Genomic DNA, 25750 nt, shown 5'->3' with positions numbered 1-25750 from the left:
TGTTTAAATTACTGTGATAGAGAGACTATTTTATGTATGGCTATTAGAAATGCACAGCAAAACAGATCTCCTTTGATGGTTCAGAGTAATCGTGTTTTCTTCTATCCGGATTTGAGTCAGGAAATTATCTTTCAACGACGTGAATTTAATTCTGTGAAAGAATTATTGTGGAAAAAAGGATATAAGGCAACATTTAGATACCCTGTGGTACTGAAGATTTTTCAGGATGGATATCAACCAAAGTTCTTTGATAATCCTAAAGAAGCTATGGATTTTGCTCAGTCTTTACCAATTATGCAATTCCAGGAACGACATAGTCCTCCATGGTCTCCAAAGAGGGCAGAGCTGCAAGAAGGGAATTTGATTTCTGGAAGAAATGGAAGAAACGGTAGTCGCAATGGCAAAGTTGATTTTAAAAAAAAAATTAAAAAAAATTTTTAAATTATTTTTGTTGAGAAGATTTCAAATAGTGATGGGAGTTGGTTGAGGGAACTGGGTGGGCACCAATTTCCAGAAGTCATCAGCTGCGTGTGAGTTATCTCACACCCAATATTTTGGGGGAGTTACCGCATTAGGTGGTTTAAACAGGAGGAGGTAATTGTGACCTCCGACCTGTTTTTTTTTTCTTTTTAATTTTTGGGTTAGGGAGTGAAGCTTTTTAAAAATCTTTTTTAAATAATTAAATTTTTTAAATATATATAATTTTTAAATTTTTTTTAGTTTTTGGTTGTAATTTCAAAGGGGAATTAAGGGTTTTTTTTCTTTTTTGGGGGGTTTCTTTTTTTCTCTCTTTTTTTCCTTTTTTTTTTGTTTCTTGTTGTGTTTTATTGAGTGTAAGAAATGTCTAAATTGAAGTTTGCTTCTCTTAATGTTCAGGGTTTAAATAATCCTATTAAGCATAAGAAAGTGCTTGCTTATTTAAAAAAATTAAAAGTTGATGTTGCTTTTTTACAGGAAACTCATTTAACAGATAAGGAACATTTGAAACTCAAACGTGAATGGGTTGGGCAAGTTTTTTATTCTTCGTTTAATTCTAAGGCAAAAGGTGTGGCAATTTTGGTACATAAGAATCTACCATTTCAGTTACAAAATGAAGAGAAATATGGTGGAAGATTATTAAAATTAAATTGTACAATCTTTAATGAGGCATGGACTTTGCTTGATGTTTATGCTCCTAATGTTGAGGATACAGCTTTTGTTGTGGATATGTCTTTATTACTTGGACAATTGAACTCTAATGTGATGATTGGGGGAGATTTGAACGTGGTGTTGGAGCCTTTATTGGATAAGTACCCAAGAGTAACTAAGAAGTCTAAGATGGCAATCCAAGTGATTAATATGATGGCAGATTTGAATTTAATTGATATTTGGCGAAGAGTTAATCCTACAGAGAAAGATTTTTCTTTTTATTCCTCGTGATATAATTCTTTTTCTAGAATTGATTATTTTTTAATATCAGCACATTTGCAGGATAGGGTTACATCTGTGGAGTATTAGGCTAGATTGGTTTCGGATCATTCATTATTATTATTAGAATATTTGAGTTCACAAGATGTTCAGAAAGCTTCAAGATGGAGATTTAATACTATGCTATTGCAAAAACCAGAATTTATTAGTTTTTTAAAACAGCAAATTGAAATTTTTATTGGTATTAACTGAAATTCTGTTTCTAGTCATTTTGTTTTATGGGATGCAATGAAATCTTTTTTGCAAGGCCAAATTATCAGTTATGCCTCTAAAGTAAAGGAGAGAATTAAAGAGATTGAAGACTTAGAGGAAAAGATAACTGCTACTGAAAAAGAATTTCAAAAACATGCTACCGAAACGCAAAAGAATCAGTTAACTAATTTAAAATTTAAATAATATAATGAATTACAAACATATCGGTTTGAATGTTTAATGAATCGAACTAAGCATAAGTTTTATGAATGGGGTGAGAAAGCTCATAAAGTTTTGTCATGGCAATTAAAAAAGGAACAATTATCTAGGAATATACCAGCGATTAGAAAGAAATCAGGTATTACTTTTAATCAAAAGGAAATTAATGAGGAATTTTGTAATTTCTATAAACAATTGTATACTTCAGAATGTAAAGATGTAACTGGAGACGCAATAGATTCTTTGTTGGAAAATATTAACTTGCCACAATTGAATCAAGAAGATAGACAAGAGTTAGATAAATCTTTTACAGAAGATGAAATAGAAAGGGCAATAAGAGACATGCCGAATGGAAAGGCACCTGGTGAAGATGGGTTTTCTATAGAGTTTTATAAAGTTTTTTTATGCTGATGTATCTTCTATTTATAAGGATGTATTACAACAAACTTACAATACTTTTCAATTATCCGAGTCTTGTTCTAACGCAATAATTACGGTTATACCAAAAAAAGATAAAGACCCTTTACAGGTTTCTTCTTATAGACCAATTTCGTTGTTAAATGTAGATTATAAAATTGTAGCTAAAATTATGGCTAATAGATTAGCTCAATATCTGCCTAAAATTATACATGGTGATCAAACAGGATTTATAAAAAACAGGTATGCGTCAGATAATATTTTACTGTTAATAACCTTGATAAATAAATCTAAATCTCAGTTGAAATATCCAATAGTGGTTTCATTGGATGCAGAAAAGGCTTTTGATAGAGTGGAATGGAAGTTTCTGTTCAAAGTACTTGAGAAATTTTGTTTTGGTTCTTCATTTATTGGGTTGATAAAGGCTTTATATAATAGCCCGAAGGCTAGAATTGCTGTTAATGGCCAAATTTCAGAATCTTTTAGTTTGACAAGATCTACTAGACAAGGATGTCCGTTGTCACCTGCTTTATTTGCTATAGTTATTGAACCTTTAGCACAATTAATACGTCAAAATGAAAATGTTAAAGGTATGAGAGTTCTGAATGAGGAATAAAAGATTAATTTATTTGCTGATGATGTTTTATAATATTTGGTGGATCCGGATATTTCTTTACCTGCAATTCAAGAATGTTTAGAAATTTATGGCCAATTATCTGGTTACAAAGTAAATTGGGCTAAAAGTGACATTTTACCAATTTGTAAAGGTGATTATTCAGTATATAAAAATATTACAAATTTGAAGTGGACTACACAAATTAAATATTTAGGAATTAATGTTAATACGGAATTTCAAGAATTATATTCAATTAATTATTTTCCTTTAATAAAAAGGATTAAATTAGATTTGATTAGGTGGAGGGATCTACCTTTGGGTTTACTAGGGAGGATTAATATCATAAAAATGAATATTTTTCCTAGAATACAATATTTGTTTCAATCAATTCCTTATTTTAAAAAAAAAAGTTTTTTTAAGGATTTATATAAAGCGATTAGAGAATTCTTATGGAAGGGAAAATTTCCGAGAGTAGCAATGAGAAAATTGATGTGGGATTTTCAATTTGGAGGTTTAAGATTACCGAATTTTCAGCATTATTATGAAGCAGCTCAATTCAAATTTCTTAGTGCATTAATGAATATGGACGACCCACCTAGTTGGGTAAAGATAGAAATGGTGGTTATTTTAGAAACATTTCCTCATGAGTTTTTGTTTTGATGGAATAAAAATTTATTACGAACTTATGATGTGCCAATATTGAAACATTTATTGAATTTATGGACAAGTAAACTTAAAAAATTGGGACTTAAAAATATATATTCTGGAAGATTGCCATTATATAATAATCAACTTGTTCCTTTTACGGTCTCCAGTGCCACTTTGAAACAATGGGAAAAGAAGGGAATAAAAAAATTATCTGATTGTTTTTCTGAGGGTTGTTTTTGTTCCTTTGACGAATTACAAAGGAAATATGGTATTAGTGCAAATTCCATATTTGTATATTATCAATTAAGATCTTTTGTAAAAGTTATGTGGTCGACATATGATTTTATTGCCTGAATCTAGTTTTGAAGAATATGTACTTTCAATACCAAAAAAGTGTTATATATCTGATTTGTATTGTATTTTAAAAGAAATTGATAGTAAAAAAGACTGGGATAAAGATAAGTTGAAATGGGAAAAAGATTTAGGACATAAAATAGCTGAAGAAGCTTGGATGGAAATTTGTCAGAATAGTATTCGGAAATTAATTAATGCTAGACTAGCGATGATTAATTATAATTTTATTCATCAGCTATATTTAACGCCGGAGAAATTAAAAAAAATTTGGTTTTAGTAAGTTGGATTCTTGTTTTCGATGTGATCAGACGGCCAATACTTTTTTGCATACTGTTTGGCTTTGTGATCAATTGCAACAGTTTTGGAAAGGTATTCAATCTGTTTTTAACAGTTTATATAATATCCATCTTGTATTAGATCCAGATATATTTTTATTAGGGAACATGCAATCATTAATCAATTTAGGTTTAGAGGATTATCAGATTTCATTTATTTATTTAGCTTTAGTTGTGGCTAAGAAATGTATAGCACTTACTTGGAAAGATAGAAATATACTAACTTTAGATAAGTGGTATTTGGAAATGAAATTTTGTTTCACTATGGAAAGGATATCTTTTTCAATTCAGGATAAGATGCCTTTTTATAAGTTAAAGTGGACTCCGTTTGCTAATTATATGCATTTAAGTTTGATTTAAATATATGTTAAGTGTGATATTTTAGTATTGACAATTTTGTTTTGTTGTTGTTAGAATTTTTTTAGGTTAAGTTTTATCTCTTTTTGTAAGTGGGTATTTTTTTCATATATATTGTCAATTTTATTAACTCTTCACTCTTTATTTTGGGGGAGGGTTGGACTAATTTTAAGTTAGAATATTAATATTGTGTTACAATTAACGGGGGGGGGTTATTTTGTGTAGTTTGCTGATGTAATATTGTAATCATACCTTTTTAAATATTTTTTTCTATTTTTCTTTAAATGTAATTCTTTATTGTATTCATGTTATAAAAATTTTAAATAAAGTCTTTAAAAAAAAAAAGGATTGGAGGATAGCTCACATTGTTTTATTATTTAAAAAAGGCTCCAAAAGTAACCCTGGAAATTATAGGCTGGTGAGCCTGACATCATTAGAAGGTAAATTATTGGAAGGTGTTTTAAAAGATCAGATATGCAATTATTTGGAAATCCAGAAACTGATTAGGATATTCAATATGGCTTTCTGCATGATAGGTCGTGTTTTGCCAATCTTAGTTTTTTCAAGGAGGTTACCTGGAAAGTTAACAAAGGAAAGGCTGTGGATGTTGTCTATGTGGACTTTAGTAATGCTTTTTATAAGGTCCTCCATGGAGGTTAGTCAGGAAGGTTCAGATACTCAGTATTCATGTGAAGTAGTGAACTGGATTCGACAATGGCCGGATGGGAGAAGCCAGAGTATTGGTGGATGATTTCTTCTCAGACTGGAGGCCTGTGATGAGTGGTGTGCCTCAGGGATCAGTGCTGGGAGCATTGTTAGTTATATATATTAATGATCTGGATGATAATGTGGTAAATTGGATCAGAAAGTTTGCAGATGACACTAAGATTGAAGGCATTGTGAACAGCGAAAGTTTGAAAAACTTGCAGATGGATCTGGACCAGCTGAAAAATCGGAATAAAAATGACAGATGGAATTTAATGTAGACATGTATGAAGTGTTGCATTTTGGAAGGTCAAACCAAGGTATGTCATACATGGTAAATGGTAGCGCACTGAGGAGAGCGGTAGAAGAGGGATCAGGAAATACAGATACATAATTCCCTGAAAGTGGCGTCATAGATAGATTCATCAAGAAAGCTTTTGGCATAATGGCCTTCATAAATCAAAGTATTGAATACAGGAGTTGGGATGATATGGTAAAGTTATGCAAGACATTGGTGAGGCTAAATTTGGGGTATTGTGTGCAGTTTTGGTTACCTAACTACAGGAAAGATATCAATAAGATAGAAAGACTGGGAAAAAAGGAACTGAGTTACAGGGAAAGGTTAAACATTTTATTCCCTGAAGCATAGAAGAATGAGGGGAGATTTGATAAAGGCATTTAAAATTATGAGGAGGATTGACAGAGTAAGTGTAGACAGGGCTTTTTCACTGAGAGTCGATGAGATACAAATCCAGAGGATATGGTTTAAGAGTGAAAGGAGAAATGTTTAGTGGGAACATGAGGGGGAACTTCTTCACATAGAGTGATGTGAGTGTGAAACAAGCTGCCAGCTGCAGTGGTGTATGTGGACTCAATTTTAACATTTAAGAAGAATTTGAGTAGGTACATGGATGGGAGGTATGGAGGGCTATGGACTGGGCATAGGTCAATAGGACTAAGAAAAAAAATGGTTCAGCACAGACTATGGTTCTATCTGACTGGTGTGGGATGAATCCTATTTTGAATTAGGATACCCAGCCCTGTTGAACAAATGAGAAATAATCCGTTTAATGAGCTTTAACTGATTTTTAAAAACTTAATTTTTAACAACTATTTTATTTTAACACAAAACATTGTAAAGTATGGAATAGGGTCTTTGACTCATGATGTCTGTGCTGATCAGGATGCCAATTTAACTAAATCTCATCAGCCTGCACCTGGTCTGTCTGTTGCTTCAATTGGCATCCTGGTTGGCACAGAGATTGTGGGCTGATTTTGTGACAAATCCTCGACAATTTCTAAAGAAACCACTGACAGGTCATATTTGTATTGACAGAACCCATGAGTTTATCTGATCACTGGTATGTGTTACTGGAGTTAGACCTTGAGAATTGGCCTGTTAAAAGTTGTGTAAAATCATGAGATACATCAGTGCATGGTTTACAGTAGCTTGCAACATTTCCTATCACATAATTCCATTATAATTTTTTTGTAGATTCTTGTCATTTCTAATGTTACAGAATATTGTTTGTGGTATTTTACATTATTATTGCACTGTTAATTAGTTTTAAAAAGTTGAAAGTTATGTGAGTGTATGAACTAATTTTACCTCATCTCGACAGCAGAAAATATATATTCCTAGAAAGAAGGCCTTCTTGTAATTTTCCATAATGTGAAGCTGCAGTAACAGTGCATGTCAACAAATAAGAGCTGGTAAAATGTATTATTTATTGATTTTTGTTCACATAAATTTTATACCTTATCTCAAAATTTTGGGTCGCTTAATGAAAAATGAAAGGAAAAAGATAAATCATATCCAAGTAATGAAATCCAGACACCCATTATCTCCCAAAAGTTGCAATAATGGGAAATTTAAAAAGCCCCCTTTATTTATCTTTTTCAAATACAGCATTACAGGTGGAACATCATCTTTGAGTGTCACTATATAACATTTAAATTATTTACAAATAATTTGTGAATCAACTGTTCTCTCAGAGAAGATTAGTACATCTCGGTGACTATGTCACATTAATGAGTTGCAACTCCTAGGAGTTAGATTTTAAAGTCTACAAATATCTCTGACTTCATTTTAAAAAGCCATAATTTTAGAAGTACCACATTTACAGCTTGAACTAGAATCATTCTTAAAACATGCTTTTCTGTTTTTAAAACAAATATTCAATAATGATTGCTGGCAATATACTAAATGTGTCCTCATCTTATACAAATGACATGAAATAGGAAAACTGATGTTAATTTGTTAAATTTATCCTCGTTAATCAATAATAACAATCTGGAAATTATTAAAAATGGCTGCACATCATTGTGTATAACTGGCAAGAAAAGAGGATTTATAAAGTGAGTCAAAATCTCTTAATATCAGACTATCCTATGATGCTCAAATCGGCTCAATTTAGTTTTGTTTCTTCTGGTCATAGAGGTGTGTCATAGCTCTCTGGGAGCTGGTCCAGTTGATAATGGCGCTGTTGTTCCTGGTGTTGTTTCATTATCTCTTTCACTTCTTCCTCCAGTTCTGGGGGAATTATCAATTGATCATCTGGATCTGGCTGAGCAGGGGCAGCAAAATAACCACCATTCTTTTTTAATGGTGCATCAGCTGCCACCTCAATTAAGTTATGGCTCTTCTCCGAGGCTGCAACTGAACCATTTCCACGCCTCCTACCAATCGTTCCTGTTGAGGAATACTCAAACTTGCTTTTATCATCTCCAAGCCAGTCATTTTCACTGTTAACTTTCGGGAGCAAATTTTTTTCGGAGATCTCATCTTCATTTGCACTAATAACTATTCCTTCATCACATGCATCTGGAGTTGAATGCAAAGCCCTTTTTTCCTTAATCTGAATGCAATGAATGTCAACCTCAACTTCCACTCTGCTTCCGTTGGAAAAGACGCCTTCAATGGGCTCCTCATCTTCGCTGTCTAGTCCATTATCTGAAAATGCACTAGAGAAGGTCGCACTAGAAAGCTGCCGCTGAAATGAGTTGGTCAGGCATACTGGATGCAGCATGCAGCGCGGCTCACCGTGGAAGACGGGGCATCCGTCATTCATTGTGACCTGGGGTGGCTCATCTGAAGCCGTTGAACCCACTTCACTGCTCATTTCAGATGTGGAGATTTCACTGCTGATCTCAGAAGCAACACCACTGCTGGAAGATGGCATTCCCAAGTTATCTGCTGGTCTGTCCTTAATAATGACATTTACTGATGGTGGGAAAATGCCCAGACTGGATGGCTGTACTCCATTTATGTCACAACAACAGAAACAGTCCTCATTAACATTCAATTGGACAACCACGACACTGATGCTATCATTGCACCCATAGCTCTGAGCCAGACTACAGAGCTTCTTAGCAGCAGCCTGGGCATCAGGTACATTTCTCACAGATTCCACAGCTTCCAGATAGGAGATACTATCCCAGAGTCCTTTACTGCCCAGAATGAAGAATTCATCTTGTGGTGTGAGGGTAACTGACTGAACATGAGGCCGAGGAATGATGTACGGATGGAGAAATGCATAGCCCAAAATTCTCGTGGAATCAGTCACCCCATTGACTTTGTTGTCCTGCAATCAAAGGTAAATTATTAATATAGGAGTAAGAATCCAATTGGCAGTAGTTACACAAATTTATGCAAATAGAGACTTTTTAGGTGATAAATATGCAAATATTTTAAAAAAGGTTAGAATTCTATCTGCAGTTCTTTATTTCCAATATGTGGACCAAAGTATTTGAAAAACATACGACTTCTTAATGTCATAATACATTCAAAATCAGGACACAATAATGATTACATTATTTAAAATTTATTTTCAGGTTAAATGTTTATTTTATGAATTACTGGAAGGAATTTGAACCAAATTTGCTCAGATACTGGATTACCTGAAGATGTCCTATATTTCAAGCATTCACTGCAATTTGCATTTTAGTAAGATTTTAATAAGAATATGCCACAATTATGAGTGAAAACTCTCACATCTATAAACTTTGACCATTTCATACATTCTGTTGTGGGAGGATTCATGTGAAATTATTTGACTGGGGCCAGAACCACAAAATCAATGCACTGTTAAATCTTTAATTTGTTTGCCTGGGAAAGTAAATACATAAACACTTAATACAGGAAAAATAATAGAAAAAAAACCTTTTTCCTGTTTTCTCTTCATATTAAATGTTTCATGAAATTAAAAAAAACTCAAATAAAAACATGTTATCCAGAATTTGGCTCTGAATCTGAAAATGGTTCAGATTTTGGTATATTAAAAGACCAACTGAAGTGAAATCTAAAAGAAAGATTAAGAAGCTTGCATGCTCTCTGCCCGCTGAGATTAAAACTGCAAGAACACATTTCTCCCGTAGATTTTAATCAGCTCTATGCTGTCATTTGCCACAAATGTAGGAAGGAGATACAGTTTTTTGATGTCATCTATTTTGCTGTTCAATTATGGCTACTCTCATTTGGTGGGATTATAATTCCCATAGGGATGAAAAAAACAACATGAAAGTTGCCTCTTCCTCACTTGGAACCCTGGAACATTACAGCAAGAAAACAAAACCCTTTGGCCCCTCTAGTCTGTGCTGAACCATTTTCTGTCCAGTCCCACTGACCTGCACCCAGACCAAAGCCCTCCATACCTCTCCCATCCATGTACCTGCCAAATTGTTCTTAAATGTTATTTGAGCCCATATTCACTACTTCAGCTGGCAGCTCTTTCCACATATCCACCAATCTGTGCGAAGAAATTCCTCCTTGTGTACCTCCTCAACTTTTCCCCTTTCATCCTTAACCCATGTTCTCTGGTTTGTATTTCACTTACCATTGCTTCACTTCAATATGCCTCCTGGTCAAACAGATCCATGGCAGACATGACCTCCTTGCCTCTCCACTCAGCCCCAAAACATCCATGACTGCACTTAACACCAGCACTCCTCAAGGATCTGTACTCAATCCCCTACTATACTCCCTCTATACCCATGACTGCCCAAGTAAATACTGTTCTAACTCTATCTTCAAAGTTGCCAACACTGCAGTAGTGGGCTAGGTATCAAATAATGGCAAGATGCAACATGGAAAAGAGACTGAAAGTCTAGGGTATGTGGTGCCAAGTTAACAACCTTTCTCTCAATCACTGAGATGAGGAGATGATCACCAAGTTCAGGGAGGGGCAGAGTCTACACCCTTGTCCACATTAATGGCACATAATTGGAGTGCAGTTAGCTTCAAGTTCTTGGGAATAAATATCTCTCATGGCCTGACCTGGGACAAATATGTTGACGTGATGGTCAAGAAAGCACACCAACTATTTACTTGGAAGATTCAACGTGTCACCCTTCCCCTTCAATAATCTCTGCAAGTGCACTATTAAAATAGGACTTGTTGATGCAACACAGTATGCTTAAGATCAAAAGAAGTTGTATGGAATGCAACTGAGAACAATGAAAACTCCTCTTCATGGACTCTCTTCTCTTGGCAGAAACTGGAGATCCCAGAAGAATCATTTAGAAAAGAGAAGCTTGAATAGTTTATTTCTAATGTGACAGGGTATAGTATATTTTATATTATATATTAATGTCTTTAAAAGAGATAGTTTATGGGGGTTTAGTGTGTAGATGACAAACAGACAGTAACACTTCACAAAAGACATCTCATTTAAAATGCAAGAGTTTTTCTGAAAGAGAGACTTCGTGTCCACAGTGACTTTACAGAAACTTTGAGGAATGCCTATAGAGACTTCACAGGTAGGTGTTAATTGTACTGATGCTGTGGAGTAAATGGACTATTGTTTTTAAAGCAACAGATGGCCAGGCAGGAACTGATTCCGGAGCTGGCAATCTGGCTGGTTGCAGTTTGTTGTTCTAAGAGGGGTCATGTGGTTTTGCAAACAGAGAGAGAGAGAGCGAGAACAAACAGGCTTTCTTTAACAGAGAGAGAACATGGAAAATCCCATTTTGAAGACAGATTGTGAGTTTAAGTTCAGCCTGTTGAAAACCCTTGTGGTCCTTACAAGAGGAAATGGGTGGCTAGAGTGTTTCTCCTGAAACAAGGGAAACAAGAGGAACTCTGTGATGACCTGGAAGAAGAGGTTATCACTTGCAAAACCCATAATGGGGCAAGTTTCTTTGGCAAGAGACTGAAGTGGCTGATCAGAGGGAATCAGTTTGTGTGTGATCAATGAGCAACAAATTTCTCTCTCTGAAACCAACAAGAATTACCTTTAAGCACCAAACCAATTACCTTCAAGCATCAGAGCTTGGTTAAAATTCATAAATGTTAAATTCTGTGCACAGCATAAGAATTGCCTGATACTGGTGACCTTGGAGAAGTGAATGGTTGGACAATTAAAGCAAAGGACTTTCTTGAACATATACACATTACATACATGTGCAGTTAGAATTAGAAGGGGGTTAAGTTAGGCTAAGTTAAGTTGATAGTAATAAGTTAAAGTTTGATCCTGTTTTTATGTTTAAAGAAAATTAAAAGCAACTTTTGTTTAAGTAACCATTTGTCTTGGTGAATTTCTATTGCTGTTGGGTTTTGGGGTCCGGATTCATAACACTAAAAAAAGTAATTAACAGCTACCTTGGGTAATTTGGGAAAATTTCACTGCTTTTGGACCATTTACTGTTCTAACAGCTGCAGTAAGACAACAAATTGGAAAAGCTATGTTAATTGGCTGGTTATTGTTTGGCATGTTCAAGGAATGATGGTAGATTCTTAGTTTTGACCTAATTTCCTGTCAGTATGCTTTTTCCTGGCAGCATAAGCAAGTCAATTTAAAAATCAGCTGTAAAAATGAATTACATCCTTTGATTTTCAGTGTTGAAGCACACTGATACTGGCATATGGGACTAAAATTGTTGAAGGGTGTCTTCCAGAAATAGCTGGGTGTTTCAGGAGCTATGTTTGAAAAGCTGCTAAATACAAGGACAAGCTTCCAATTGTTAAGTCACTAAATATGACGAGGAGAGAGAGAGAGAGAGAGAGAGAGAGAGAGAGAGAGTGTTCTTGGAAGAAACGGGAAGGCACATATAACTATATAACAATTACAGCATAGAAACAGGCCATCTTGGCCCCCATGGCACTCAAGATTAAATTATAGCAATTTAGGAACCAACATGAATATATTATAAAATGCAACAACTTGACAACAATTTTAGCGAAGCTAAGCATTGAGATGCTCTGCATTCAGTGTATGGCCCCATGAAGAAACATAATCTGGAAAATGTCCCGAAAACTCACAGCATAGCTAGTGCAGATGATGTGTTGGTTTAGATGGCAAGTTCCACAGAGCAGCAAGTGAAGATCTGGCCAGAAATTATTCCAAGAACTCAGTATGAATTCAAAAGCAAGATATTTACAGATGAGCCTAATCTTTTCAAAATTAATCTGATCTTGACAGGACCATGGTTGAATATTGTGTTGTAAACACACAACAACAAATGAAATGATAAAATCAAGAGATTTGAGTATCTTTCCTTTTGCACATCTTGGTATTAAAAAGGGAAACTTAAAATGTCAAAGTATAAACTAAGAACAGCAACTGATTTTTTTTCTGGACTAAGTCCAACCAGCAAAATACTGAAACAGAACAAAAGTTCAAATGTGGTAGTTCCGATTTACAGACAAGTGAACAAGGAAAAATTACACCTTGAAAAGTGGAAAAAAACCCAGTCCCATTTGCCTGCATTAAGCCTCTATCACTAAACCTTTTAAACACCGTAATTGTACCAGCTTTTACCATTTCCTCTGGTAGATCATGGCATATACCCATCGTTCAGGTGCCTTGCCATTCGGCATGGGCAATCATGTCTCTCCATCCATCACGGTCTCTGACCCTTCAAATTATAGTTGTTGCCTCCCCTGTTTCTAACCACGATGTTAATCCTTCTATCATTTTCATTCTCTGACTGCCTCTGTTTCTTTTTCCTTCAACTTTTCCAGTTTTAACTAAATGTTCTAATGTATCTCTTCACATGATGTGCTCAAAGAATTTCGATTGCTGTTTTCTGATTCTTTTAAGTAATGTACGTTTTGTTTTCTTTCTTTGTAGAACCTCTTTGTTTGTTATCATGACTGTATATGATATTCATAACATTCTTCTGAGAAACCACATCTCTGCTGCATTGATTCTTTTTTCCATTGCATTTGTGATGGTCCATGACTCATAACCATACATCAATATAGGAAGAATGTAGCAGCTGAGAGTTCTAAGGCGGATGTCAATTGCTATTTTCTTGTTAGGATGTTTCTCGTTTCTATAAATGCTGTTCTCGCCATTGCTATTCTTACTTTTATGTCTATTCGCATTTGCCATCAGATATGAGTATATTTGCCATCTGATGGCAAATATACCCATCCCACTGTGCAAAAACTGCCATCTTCATGTTCCCTTTAAATCTTCCCCTTAAAGCTATGGCCTCTGGTTTTAAATTCACCAGCTCTGGAAAAAACAATTGTTTCTATTTACATTATCTATGTTGCAGGTGGCGTGGTTGGCATAGCAGTTAGCACAACGCCTTTACAGCACCAGTGATAGGGAACTGGGCTGCAAGTAGTTTGTAACGTTCTCTCCACATTTGAGTGATTTTCCCTGGGGACTCTGGTTTACTGCCACCTTTCAAAACTTAGCAGGGGTTGTAGGTCAATTGGATGTAGATTGGGTGGCATGGACTCGTGGGCCAAATGTTACCATGGTGTATACCTAAATTTAAAATGTCCCTCATGATTTTATACACCTCTACAAGGCTACCCTTCAGTCTCCTTCATCCTTGGTTCTTGATCCTCCAAAATATTCCATATGGAATTTAAACTGGAGGTGGGGGAGGTTGTGCTAAAGGAGGAGATTTTTATAGAAGAGCTGTCTTAAATTTAATTGAGTCCAGTTGTGCGAGTATGGTTGGGTGAAGGTTAGTCCAGGGGAAGAATGAATTGCTGTACACATCTGTCTTGGAAGATGGCACTACAAATTGGGTTGTGTGCCCTTGTCTGCTTCTAGCAGGCTTGGATTCGGTGTAGGATTGGTCGTCTATATCGAGTTTAGCATTTTGTAAAAACAGGTCAGGTGGTGTGCTTCATGTCTGTCTTGGAGAAAGCTCCATTTTAACACTCGCTTCTCTTCCATATGTATTTGTGACAAATCGGGCTGGACTCGTTCAATGGTAGTAGTGTTTTTGATTGCGTATGGGTCTCATGCAGCTACTGCATATTGCAAATGTGGACTGACAAGGATGAGGTACAACTTCTCCTTGACAGAAGTTGAACAATGATGGAAGTTGCATCTCAGAAAATTTAGGATTCCTGTTGCCTTCACTGTTGTATGATACATCTGATCATTATTTTGATGCCAAGGTATTTGGTCTGTTTGGTTTCATCAAGAGTGACACCCAGGATTTTGTATGATGTTTTGCCTGGTTTTATCTTCCTGGTGACACATATGGTTTTGCATTTGGAAGGATTGAACTGCATGCCCAATTTTTGTGACCATTCTACCGTGGTATCAAGATAATTTTGGAGAGCATCTTCGTCATCAGCTGAACTAATTGAACAGTATAGCAAACAGTTGTCCGCGAATAGTCTAGTGGTGCTTGTGACCTTTCCAGGAATGTCTTTGAGGTGGAGTAAAAACAAATATGGGCCTAACACTGTGCCCTGGGGTGTACCACTTAACACTGGATGCCATTTTTTCCATTCATGCATGCCCGCTGGAGATATTTTATCAAGAAATCCATCTTTTCATGTTAGAGTGAATACCGAATCCAGTGAAAACAGTCCCAGCCCTATCCAGACTCTCCTTTTTCACTCAACCCCTTCAATCCCAGCAATCTTCTTGAGAATCTTTTGTGCACCTTCTCCAGCATAATGACATCCTTCCTGTAATATAACAACCAGAATGACGCACAAAATTCCAGGTGGAGTCTAATGAACATCTTGTTGAGCTTTCATGTTCCAACTCTTGTACTCAATGTCATGTTCAAAGGCAGCAAGCATGCCATATTCCTTGTCTTCCTGTATCGCCAATTTCAGGGGCCATTGAGTCTTTGTTCTATCATGTTCCACAGGGGCCTGCCATACAGTGTATGCCTTGTGCTGGTTTAAGTTCCAAAAATGGATCACATTGCAGTTAAATTTCATCTATCATTCTTTTACCCATTTTCTCAATTGACCTTGGTCCTGTTCTAATCTAAGTCATCCTTCTTCACTGTTTATTGCACCAGCAGTTTTGTAGGCCCCTGAAAACTTACTCATCATGCTAACTACATTCTCATCCAAAATTGTTAACATACATGACAAACAACAGGAGACTCGAGATCAATTCCTGAGGCACACTGCTAGTTACAGGCTTCCAGTCTGAAAAACAACTCTCTGCTAATACCATATGACTCCTTCCACCAAGCTAATTTTATCTATAAAATAATGTGATCTTACCATATGGATCAGATTACAATTCAGCAGCATGTGAAGATCCCTGTTAAAATTGTGGTAAGCATTGTCCACCACCCTGACATCAAGAATACTCTTGTTCATCTCTTCAAAATATTTAAATTTGTGACACATAATTTTCTACATTAAAAGCCATGTTTACTATTCCTGATCAGTCCTCGCTTTTCCAAATGCAGATACATCCTGTCCGTCAAAGTACTTCCCAGTAAAATACTCACCACTGATGTTAGGCTCACTATATTGTAATTCTCTCGGTTGTCCTTGCAGCCCTCCTTAAATAAAGGCCCAAGATTTGTCACCCTCCAGTGAGCCACAGGTGAGGTATCTGCATCTCGCCTGTGGCTCACAAAGATACAATCAGATATATCCACAAACTACAACGTATCCACTTAAAAAATATAATCTGAAATTAAACAATATAATAATTTATGCCTTAAAATCTTAAACCATTTGTACTAACTGGGTTATTCGAAAAAGCACACATGATCCATTAAGTTTCAGATGGAAAAGCAATGGATATTTTACCTCTGTAATAATAGCTTTGTACTGTTTAACTCTTTCCAATTCTTCTTCACAGCATACAGTGTAAAGCTTTGAGAGAGGCAATGGTTTTCCATCTCTGCACAGGACAGCTTGACATTTTCCAACATTAGCAGCAGTAAGTACAAAACAACCACTGGGATCCATAGCATCATGTTTTATGTGGCAGAGGACTGCAGAGCCTCCCAGCTTCTGGCCAGCAGTTCCAAGTTTCCTAAATAAAAATAGCGAGAACATTATCAAGAACAACTTGGGTGAAATAATAACTGAAGAACCAAAATGTTGAAATTAAATGTTTTCAAACGTGCAAGATCTGGTACATTACAAATATGTAGGTTGTGGCGCCCTAAGGGCAGAGCTACAAGCAAAATGTCTGACTCAAGTTGTGGTCAGCAAAAAAACTGCTTTAGTTTGACAGGCAACTTTTATGTCACTTCAAGTTTGGCCATCCCAAAACCAGAAGTGACATCACAACACTCCCGATGCATTCCCCCAGTCTGTTGACTTCATCCCCGAGTTGAAGGGGGTCCAACGCCATTTTAGCGCGGACCACCGGAATGCATGCTCGGCTGGAATCATGGGGGCAATTCAAGCATGATGTCCTGCCCCTCAGCTGCCACTAAAGATCCACCCCCCACCCCCAGAATCATCACCCAGTACAATAGTCTGAATCTTGGGTTGTTTGGGGCGGGGGGCAACCACGTCGATGTGGAGGTGGAAACGGCACTGGCTTAGCTGTGTCCACATGGGCAGTTTTGAGTCGGTCCCTGGTATAAAGTTCAAAGAGCAGGGTGGATCCGTTGTTTTTCAGCACTTTGTATGGACTGATGTAGGGATGCTGCAGCTGTGTCCCGCGTCAGGCGGCGGACAAACAAAAATTCCGCTGAGTTGAGGTTCACTGGTACATGTGTGGGTGCTGAGCTGTATCTTGTGGCTGGAATTGGGGCCAACGCTCCTAGTCGCTTGTGCAAGTGCTGAAGCTCGTCTGATGCTGTGGAGTCAGTGCTGGTGGGTGAAGGTAGAATGTCAGCTGGCACCCACAAGGCCGTGCCGTAAACCAGCTCAGCTGACGAAGCTTGCAAATCTTCTTTTGGAGCAGTCCATATCCCCAGCATCACCCAGGATAGCGCGTCCAGCCACTGGGCCTGTTTCAGGTGTCTGTGAAAATGTTGCACTAGTCCATTGGACTGAGGGTAGTAGGCTCCTGGTGTGTTTGTAGACGTTTGACAAGAGAGGAAGGTCTTAGCCCACTAGGAGACTTTTTGTTTAATCCATACTGGACAAACTTGGATGCCATAAGTTTGATTGCTGTCTGTATCGACAAGCATGACAGCCTGTGTACCTGGTCAAAAAGTCTTTTGTGCTACGCTGTTGGAACGATGGGCTGGGCTTTACCTGTGGAAACATCGCAGAGTAGTGTGGTTCTCTCTGGGCTGATTTTGATTTCTTGCAGCTGGAGCACTGTTATCATGGTCCAGAAAGTTTGCACCTCCACATCCTCCTGCTAGGCCATGACCAATGCTTTCAAGTTCAGACCCCCAGTGATGGAGCTGATCTCAGACCTGGAAGGGGTATCTGCAACGGTATTATGTTTCCTCAACACATGTTGAATGTCGGAGGTGAATTTGGAAAGGAAAGACCGATTTTGCTGTCGTCTTGCTGTCCATGGGTCTGAGATTTTCAATGGGACAAAAGTGAGGGGATTGTGGTCGGTAAGTGCAATGAATTGCTGTCCCTCTAGGAAATGGCGGAAGTGTTTCACAGCCAGATAAAGTGCCAACACTACCCAATTGAAGGCACTATATTCAAGTTCTGGAGGTCGTAGATGGCAGCTGAAAAAGGTGAGTGGATGCCAGTGGCCATTGACTTGCTGATCCAGGACTGCTCCTACTGCTGTGTTGGAAGCGTTTCCAATGTCAATACTATGGGGCGTCCATGCGTAGGTGTGCTAAAATAACATGGTTGCTTTAGCTAAAGCCTCCTTAGCTTCCCAGAATACTGACTGCCTCAGGCGTCCAAGTCAACAGCTTTTGTTTGCCCATCAAGATGTGGAAAAGTAGGCGTAATATCCTGGCAGCTGCGGGAACAAAACGGTGGTAGAAGTTCACCATGACCAAAAATTCTTGCAAACCTTTGATGGTGAAGGGCCTTGGGAAGTTCCGGACGGCTGCCCCTTTAGTTGCCAATGGGGCTGCTCCAGCGGATGTGACTCTGTGCCTGAGAAAGTCAATAGTGTCCTTAATGAAATCATACTTGGCTGAATTGATGGTAAGACTGAAATCCCAGAGCTTCCTGAATAAGAGTCTGAGGTGCTGACCATGCTCTTCCTCCATAGTGCTGGCCAGATGGAGATTATCCAGGTTGACGAAAATGAAGGGGAGCTCTCTGGAAACTGCATCCATTAGGTGTTGAAAAGTTGGAGCTGCATTTTTCAAACTGATCAGCATCTTCAGGAATTTAAAAAGTCCGAATGAGGTTACAATGGTCGTTTTTGGCACATCATCATCTGGGTGTACGGGGATTTGGTGGTAGCCTTTCACGAGGTCTACTTTGGAAAAGAGCCATTTCCCGTGCAAGTTTGCGGCAAAATCCTGAATGTGTAGTATCAGGTAGCAATCTGGTTCCGTCGCACGGTTCACCCTTCAGTAGTCGCCACATGGACACCAAACCCCACTTGCTTTAGGGACCATATGTAGTGGAGACAACCAGGGGCAGTTGGAACGCCTTACAATGCCCAGCTCCTCCATAGTTTTAAATTAGTATTTAGCCTGTTATAGACAGTCGGTTGGGGGGAGGGAAAGGATTTTGGGAAATTCAGTTAGGACTTCCGCAAATTTGTCCGTAGCTAGGATTTGTATGCACAGGGCTGGCCGCATACTAGGCGAGAGTGAGCATGTCTGGAAAATGGAGGCATGGACTAACTGGTGGCGACACTCATCAATCAGTAGGTTATTGGCCCTCAGGAAATCTGCCCCAAGGATCAGTTGGCGAACAGCTGCGATAGTGAAATCCCATCAGTAAGCCAAGTCTCCCAGTAACAAACAGACTGACTTGGTACTGTAGCTGGGTATAGGCATTGCGTTTGCTGTGAGTAGGTTGACTTGCTTGGCCCGTGTTTCCTGTTCAAAGGCATTAGGTGGCAGGATGCTGCATTTGACTTCTGTGTTGACCAAAGATCTTCATCTGGTCGACGGCACAGAAGAGGCCTGTGTGTTCGCATATCGCTTCGGCCATTACTGGCGGCACCTTTTCCCTGGTTGTCAGTCGAGTGGATACACGGTGAGATGCAACGGCAGATGTTCCAGCCCCATCTTCTGTGGTAGAAATACCACCCACCTCGTTGCTGACCTTTGGGTTCCCCTGCCTGTCTGGGGTTGTGGGCGGTTGCCGAGGTAGTCACTCTATTGGTTGTGGCTACCTGTTGGACTGTTGGGAAAGAGGTCTTGGGAACCCTGTATAGTCTGTCTGCCTCAGCTGCTACGAGGGTCAGAAAAATTCACGTCGGACAGGAAAGGCGATATCTGTAAAAAGGAGACTTTGAACATCAGGCACTTGGGAGTGTCCATCAGCTAGCGCTAGCATTTCATCCATTAGCTTGGAGGGGGAGCTGTCCCCGAGTTCGTCTAGTTTGAAGAGGCGTGTCTCTCTTTCCAGCTTGGTCATGGAGAAAGTTCATAGGAAGTGGGTCTTGAATGCCTCGTACTGACCTTCTGCTGGAGGGTTGCTCAGGAAGTTTGTCTAGCAACGTGACAACGTACCAAAATTTTGCAGCTTTGCTGGTAATATTGCGGAGGTGGAATTGAACACCGTCAACCACCAAAGACCGGCACTTTTTTCAGTAGATGTCATCTCATAAAATATTGTTTTTACACATAAGTAACATTATTTTCCCTTAATAAATTAGCATACTTGTCTGTTCAGACAGGCAGGGCATTTACACTGCACAAGATAGAGTTGCGGTGATTTTGGAGACTGCAAATTTGAGATGGGAGTAGGTTGAATGAAATACAAGTTTTAAAAATATTGTGCTTAAATATTCTCGGTTTCCCACAGTCCCCCGTCCCACTTCGTCTCTGCCCCCGTGATTCTTGGCCCCCAGCACCTGATGGGAGAGAAGCAGGCAGTGGCTGGCTCAATGCGAGATCAATGGCCACCTTCCTTACCTATAATTCTCCATGCAGATGGAACCACTCTACATAACACTGGCTCTGGCAGAGCGGTTCCAGCTGCGTGAGGGATTATGGGTAATGAAGACAGCCATTACTCCTGCAGTGAGCTGTCATTGTGAGCCGGTGCGGCGCTGCAGTGAATTCTGGGCTTAGCAGCACTGCACCCCTGCTGCCAGCACGTCGAGTTAGATGGGGGGTGGAGCTGACTGACAGCCAGCCAGGGGCAGGGCCAGTGCTACCTCAAGGCGAACTAGGCAGCCATCTAGAGTGCAGACCTCTGAGGGGTGTAGTCAGGGTGGCCGGACGTCCGGTGTGTTACCCAGCGCCAAGGGTAAGGGCTTTGGTGACGGCTAGCATCAGTACCCTCTTCCACATCCAGCTGCACTGCTGGGGTGTGCCTGGGGGCTGGCTTCACGAGCTGGTGAAGTTTCTGAAAGGCGCCGGCACCCAGTTCCACCACCCCAATGGCCTATTCATCCTGCAGCTCTGCACCAATCTTGCCAAAGCCACTTGCGAGCACCTCCCTTGCCACCAGATCAGCCCTCTTTGAGGGATTGGACAACCACTTCTGGGGAAGCCATCATGAACCCTGTCGTCTGTCCTGCAGCTCTGGGGCTAGGACTCCAACATCATCAGTGGAGTGCAGTGGAGGTCAGACTCTCCATCATCCACTTCATATAGTCTGGCACAGGCCCTGGGGGTTGGGGGTAGGAGCGAGGCATTTGCTTAAAGGGACCACCATTTAAAAATTATTCCGAAATCCAGAAGATTCTGAAGAACGGCAGGCGTCCAGTCCCAATGATCCTGGATAAAAGGTTAGGCAACTGTAGTAGTGAAATTGTATTTCCGTGACTTAATGTCTTTGCTTTAAAACAATACAAGAAAATATTCTAAATATACTGAGAGACAACGAAGCATAAAATAGTTAACAATGACTTAGATTAGTGTCAATAATCTCATAGAATTAATCATTTTCAGAATACAGTAGTTTTCTCTTTTTCTTTGGCTTGGCTTCGCGGACGAAGATTTATGGAGGGGGTAAAAAGTCCACGTCAGCTGCAGGCTCGTTTGTGGCTGACCAGTCCGATGCGGGACAGGCAGACACGATTGCAGCGGTTGCAAGGGAAAATTGGTTGGTTGGGGTTGGGTGTTGGGTTTTTCCTCCTTTGCCTTTTGTCAGTGAGGTAGGCTCTGCGGTCTTCTTCAAAGGAGGCTGCTGCCCGCCAAACTGTGAGGCGCCAAGATGCACGGTTTGAGGCGTTATCAGCCCACTGGCGGTGGTCAATGTGGCAGGCACCAAGAGATTTCTTTAGGCAGTCCTTGTACCTTTTCTTTGGTGCACCTCTGTCACGGTGGCCAGTGGAGAGCTCGCCATATAATACGATCTTGGGAAGGCGATGGTCCTCCATTCTGGAGACGTGACCCATCCAGCGCAGCTGGATCTTCAGCAGCGTGGACTCGATGCTGTCGACCTCTGCCATCTCGAGTACCTCGACGTTAGGGGTGTGAGCGCTCCAATGGATGTTGAGGATGGAGCGGAGACAACGCTGGTGGAAGCGTTCTAGGAGCCGTAGGTGGTGCCGGTAGAGGACCCATGATTCGGAGCCGAACAGGAGTGTGGGTATGACAACGGCTCTGTATACGCTTATCTTTGTGAGGTTTTTCTGTTGGTTGTTTTTCCAGACTCTTTTGTGTAGTCTTCTATCTCGGCTGCACCATTTCATCAGATGCAAGGATCGACAATGAGATAGACAACAGACTCGCCAAGGCAAATAGCGCCTTTGGAAGACTACACAAAATACAGTAGTAAATACTACATTAAACATGGATACAGAAATACATGTAGTAATTGTGTTTACTGAGGGAGAGTTAGAATTTTTAATGTTAAAAGTGTAAGCAAATAATGTAATTTCTCATTTGTGAATTATGACTGCCTGCATAAATCTGAAACAATGGTTTTTCAATGATAACACTGCTGCTTGAACATCAATATCCATTAACATTGCAGATAACAGCAGCCAATATCAGTCGCAGAACTTGCACAAGAACAAAGCCAAAAGAAAGTCAAAATTGTAGACAGTCAAGATCTTTTTCCCACGGTAGAAATGTTAAAACCTTGAAGGAATGCATTTAAAGTGAGAGAGGGAAAGTTTAAATGAGATGTACAAGGCAGTTTTTTTTTTCTTCTTTCCCCCCCCACCCTCCCCCCTCCCACGGCTCCCACAGAGAGGTAGCTGCCTGGAATGTGCTGCCAGTGTTCTTGGTGGAAGCAAATACAAAAGCTTTTAGATAGACACATGAATATGCAGGAAAGGGAGAGATGAAGATAATGTGCAGGCTAAAGAGATTTAGTTTAATTTGGCATCACGCTTGGCTCCGACATCGTGGACGGAAGGGCCTGTTCTTGAGCTGTATGGTTCCAAGTTTTAATTATGTTCTTATTATAAAGTTCACAATCAGCATTACACATAATTTTCCGGTTCAATTTTAAGCAAGTCCTTGAGAATCAACAAGTGCACTGAGTGGCACTTGGGGGAGGGAGATTCCTGCGATTTACTGTTTATAGCAAAATTATTTTTGGAACACAACAAAATCTTTCCCATGATTGAAGTAACACAAAAATACCACATAGTACAGTCTAAGCACAAATTGGCAAAGTGCAGAACACTTTCATGAGTTTGCTCTTCCACTTGGCCTACATGTATGTCTATTGTTCAGATGGATCTTTGTGACAATTATTTTATTAAAAGCACCACAGTACAAAATGGATGATAAAGGTAGTAACCTTTCCATTTGATATTAGCTATTCATGTCACATTATGCATATTCCATGTAGACAGACAAAACTTCAAAAATAATTGTCGATCCATCCCATTAACAAGTCGCCAAAAATAAAACAACAACTAATTTTGGGTTCACATGGGATAAAATGATCTCAAGTTTTAATTGTCCTTTTCCAGCTTGTTGCATCTCACACACAATAAATTCTTGTGTTTCAAGGACTAGATTGTGATAATGGATAAACATCATACAATTTTGTTTGTTGTTGGATCAGTTTATACATTTATTTTTTCCCCTAAAGATAAATAGACATTCTTTCAGATACTGTTAGTGACTGATCAGTTGCAACATGGTAATCATCCATTTATTTAGCTGAGACCTCCTCAGATATCCCTTCTACCTTGTAAGATGGTTTGAACCACCTATTGTGTCTGTATTTTCCATTTGTAGCCATGAACCCATGAGGTCATGGAGGATGACAGATGGAATTTAATGGCACTGAACTGTGTGCACTGAGGTAATCAAAACTGCCATATAAAAACATTATTGATAAAAACTGAATGCAAAGTTATTCAGGCTTCAACACCAGTAGAAATATTTACTCATTCAGCAATAATCAAAATAATTGGAAAAATATGAGTCTGCCCATCTGTCCTAGCCCTTACTTGGCCTATATCCCTCTAATCATTTCCTACCTATCCCTAACAGTCCTCTAATTATTTTGTAGAAGAGGCACAATTTTGACAATCGAAAGATATTTGGACAGATTTACGGACAGTAAGGGATAATGATATGGACAAAATGCCGGCAAATTGACTATCCTAGAATGCCAACACAGTTGACGTTATCTGCAGGGCCTGTTCCTTGCTGTAAGCCTTTCTCCATGTACCTATCCAAATGTCTTTTAATTACTGTAATTGCACCTACCTCTACTATGGCAGCTCATTTCATATACACCACTATCTGTATGAAAATGGTGTCCCTCAGGTCCCTTTTAAAATTTTCTGCTCCATAATTTAAAACTATGTCCCCCCAGTTTTAAATTCTCCTACCCTGGAGAAAAGACTGTGACCATTCACTTTATCTATGCCTCTCGTGATTTTACATTTTTCCCACAATTGATTAAAAGCAGAGACAATCATGACATGCTTGAAGTCACCCTCGGGTGAAATCAGCCAATTTACTTTGATCATCGTTACAAATGTATTTCCTCATTTATAATACAGCATTAAGTTGTAAACGAAAAGCTTTCCAGGAAAAAAAATCATGCCATCATGTCAGTGATTTTACTAACCTTTGCATGACCAGGAATGTATTAGTCATGTACTCCTCATCAGTCTTTGACTTCTGCAACTCCTCTGTCAAAACATCACTCATGGTGCATTGTAGCAGATAGGGTACTTCTACATTCCGATCTCCATCAAATACTCCATATAATGCTTCTCTGGTGTCACAGAAGTTATTAACTGACAATGCAGCCACACATAACCTGGGTTTGAAGTAAATAAAATCAGAATACCATTACCTTTCCCTTTAAAAATATAAATATTTTTTGTTTTTGTTCAGTATATTAGAATCAAGTTTACTGTTATGAACAAGTGTCACAAAATTTGCAGTTTTGCGGCAGCAGTATATGCATTACAGATGCAAAAATTGCAAAAAAAATCATCTTTCCATAGGTACACTATTTAAAAATAAATAATTAGTGCCAAAGATGAGGGAAAAAAAAGCAACATAGAGTCTGTGGTTCATTGTTCATTCTGAAATCCATCAATTTAGACTTGAAGTACAACAATAATCCAAAATTGGATTCTCTGAAATCTGAATTTTTTTTTCGGATAAATAAGATATCCAAAACAAATCAGAAATCTTCATTTATTCAAAAATGTTTTCAGAGTCAAATTGACCTCACAGGTTGGAAAAAAAAATTCACTCAACATGAAATTAGAACGATTGTCCTCGTTTCAGGTAACTCCCTACCCCCCCCCTCTCTCTCTCTCTCTCTCTTTCCATTTCTTCTTTACCTTCTATTTACTTTTTTCTCCAACTCTCCCTTTCAAACTGTGTGCCGCTGTCTCTCAGTCACAAGCGGTCAGAAAAATCCCTTGTCCTGGTGTCATCAAGAAAAGTGGCCTCCAGGGAAGGAGCGGGGACATCGGGCTCCTGGCCTTGGTGGAAAGGTGTTGGTGATCGCCGGCAGCCATCATTTTTAGGTGAGAATAAACATTATTTTAATGCTTAAAAATCTTTCCCTTGTTGTTTGTTGTTGTTGCTGGGCGGTTTTTAAAAAATGACCAGTTATCCGGAAAAAAACGTTTATTTGACATAGGCCCGGACATGACCATTTCAGATGATCAGAGTTGTACTGTAGCTGTTTTAAATCTCTTCAAAATTAAATGTATATGGCATAGTTTAAAAAAAAATCCTGGCTCTTCCAAAATACTGATATGGCATATTTAATAAAGTTAGGGAACATTTTGAAAAATGTCTA

The 25750-nt window shown here is 38.9% G+C and overlaps 1 protein-coding gene across 2 annotated transcripts in view; it reads right to left on the bottom strand.

Moving 5' to 3' along the window:
* Window positions 1-7165: 7165 nt before the first annotated feature.
* Window positions 7166-25750, bottom strand: part of phlpp1 (PH domain and leucine rich repeat protein phosphatase 1) — a 186697-nt gene continuing 168112 nt past the window's right edge. For both annotated transcript variants that reach the window (XM_069910973.1, XM_069910981.1), the window contains exons 15-17: window positions 24554-24748; window positions 16295-16523; window positions 7166-8894 (exon numbers count right to left, since the gene is read on the bottom strand). In XM_069910973.1, coding sequence (XP_069767074.1) covers window positions 7743-8894; window positions 16295-16523; window positions 24554-24748 — 1576 coding nt within the window. In that variant the 3' untranslated portion in view covers window positions 7166-7742. The remainder of the gene's footprint in view (window positions 8895-16294; window positions 16524-24553; window positions 24749-25750) is intronic.

The sequence above is a fragment of the Narcine bancroftii genome, chromosome 1 (assembly GCF_036971445.1).
Source record: "Narcine bancroftii isolate sNarBan1 chromosome 1, sNarBan1.hap1, whole genome shotgun sequence".
In the NCBI taxonomy this organism is placed as follows: Eukaryota; Metazoa; Chordata; class Chondrichthyes; order Torpediniformes; family Narcinidae; genus Narcine; species Narcine bancroftii.
This window is presented reverse-complemented; position numbering and strand designations above follow the sequence as displayed.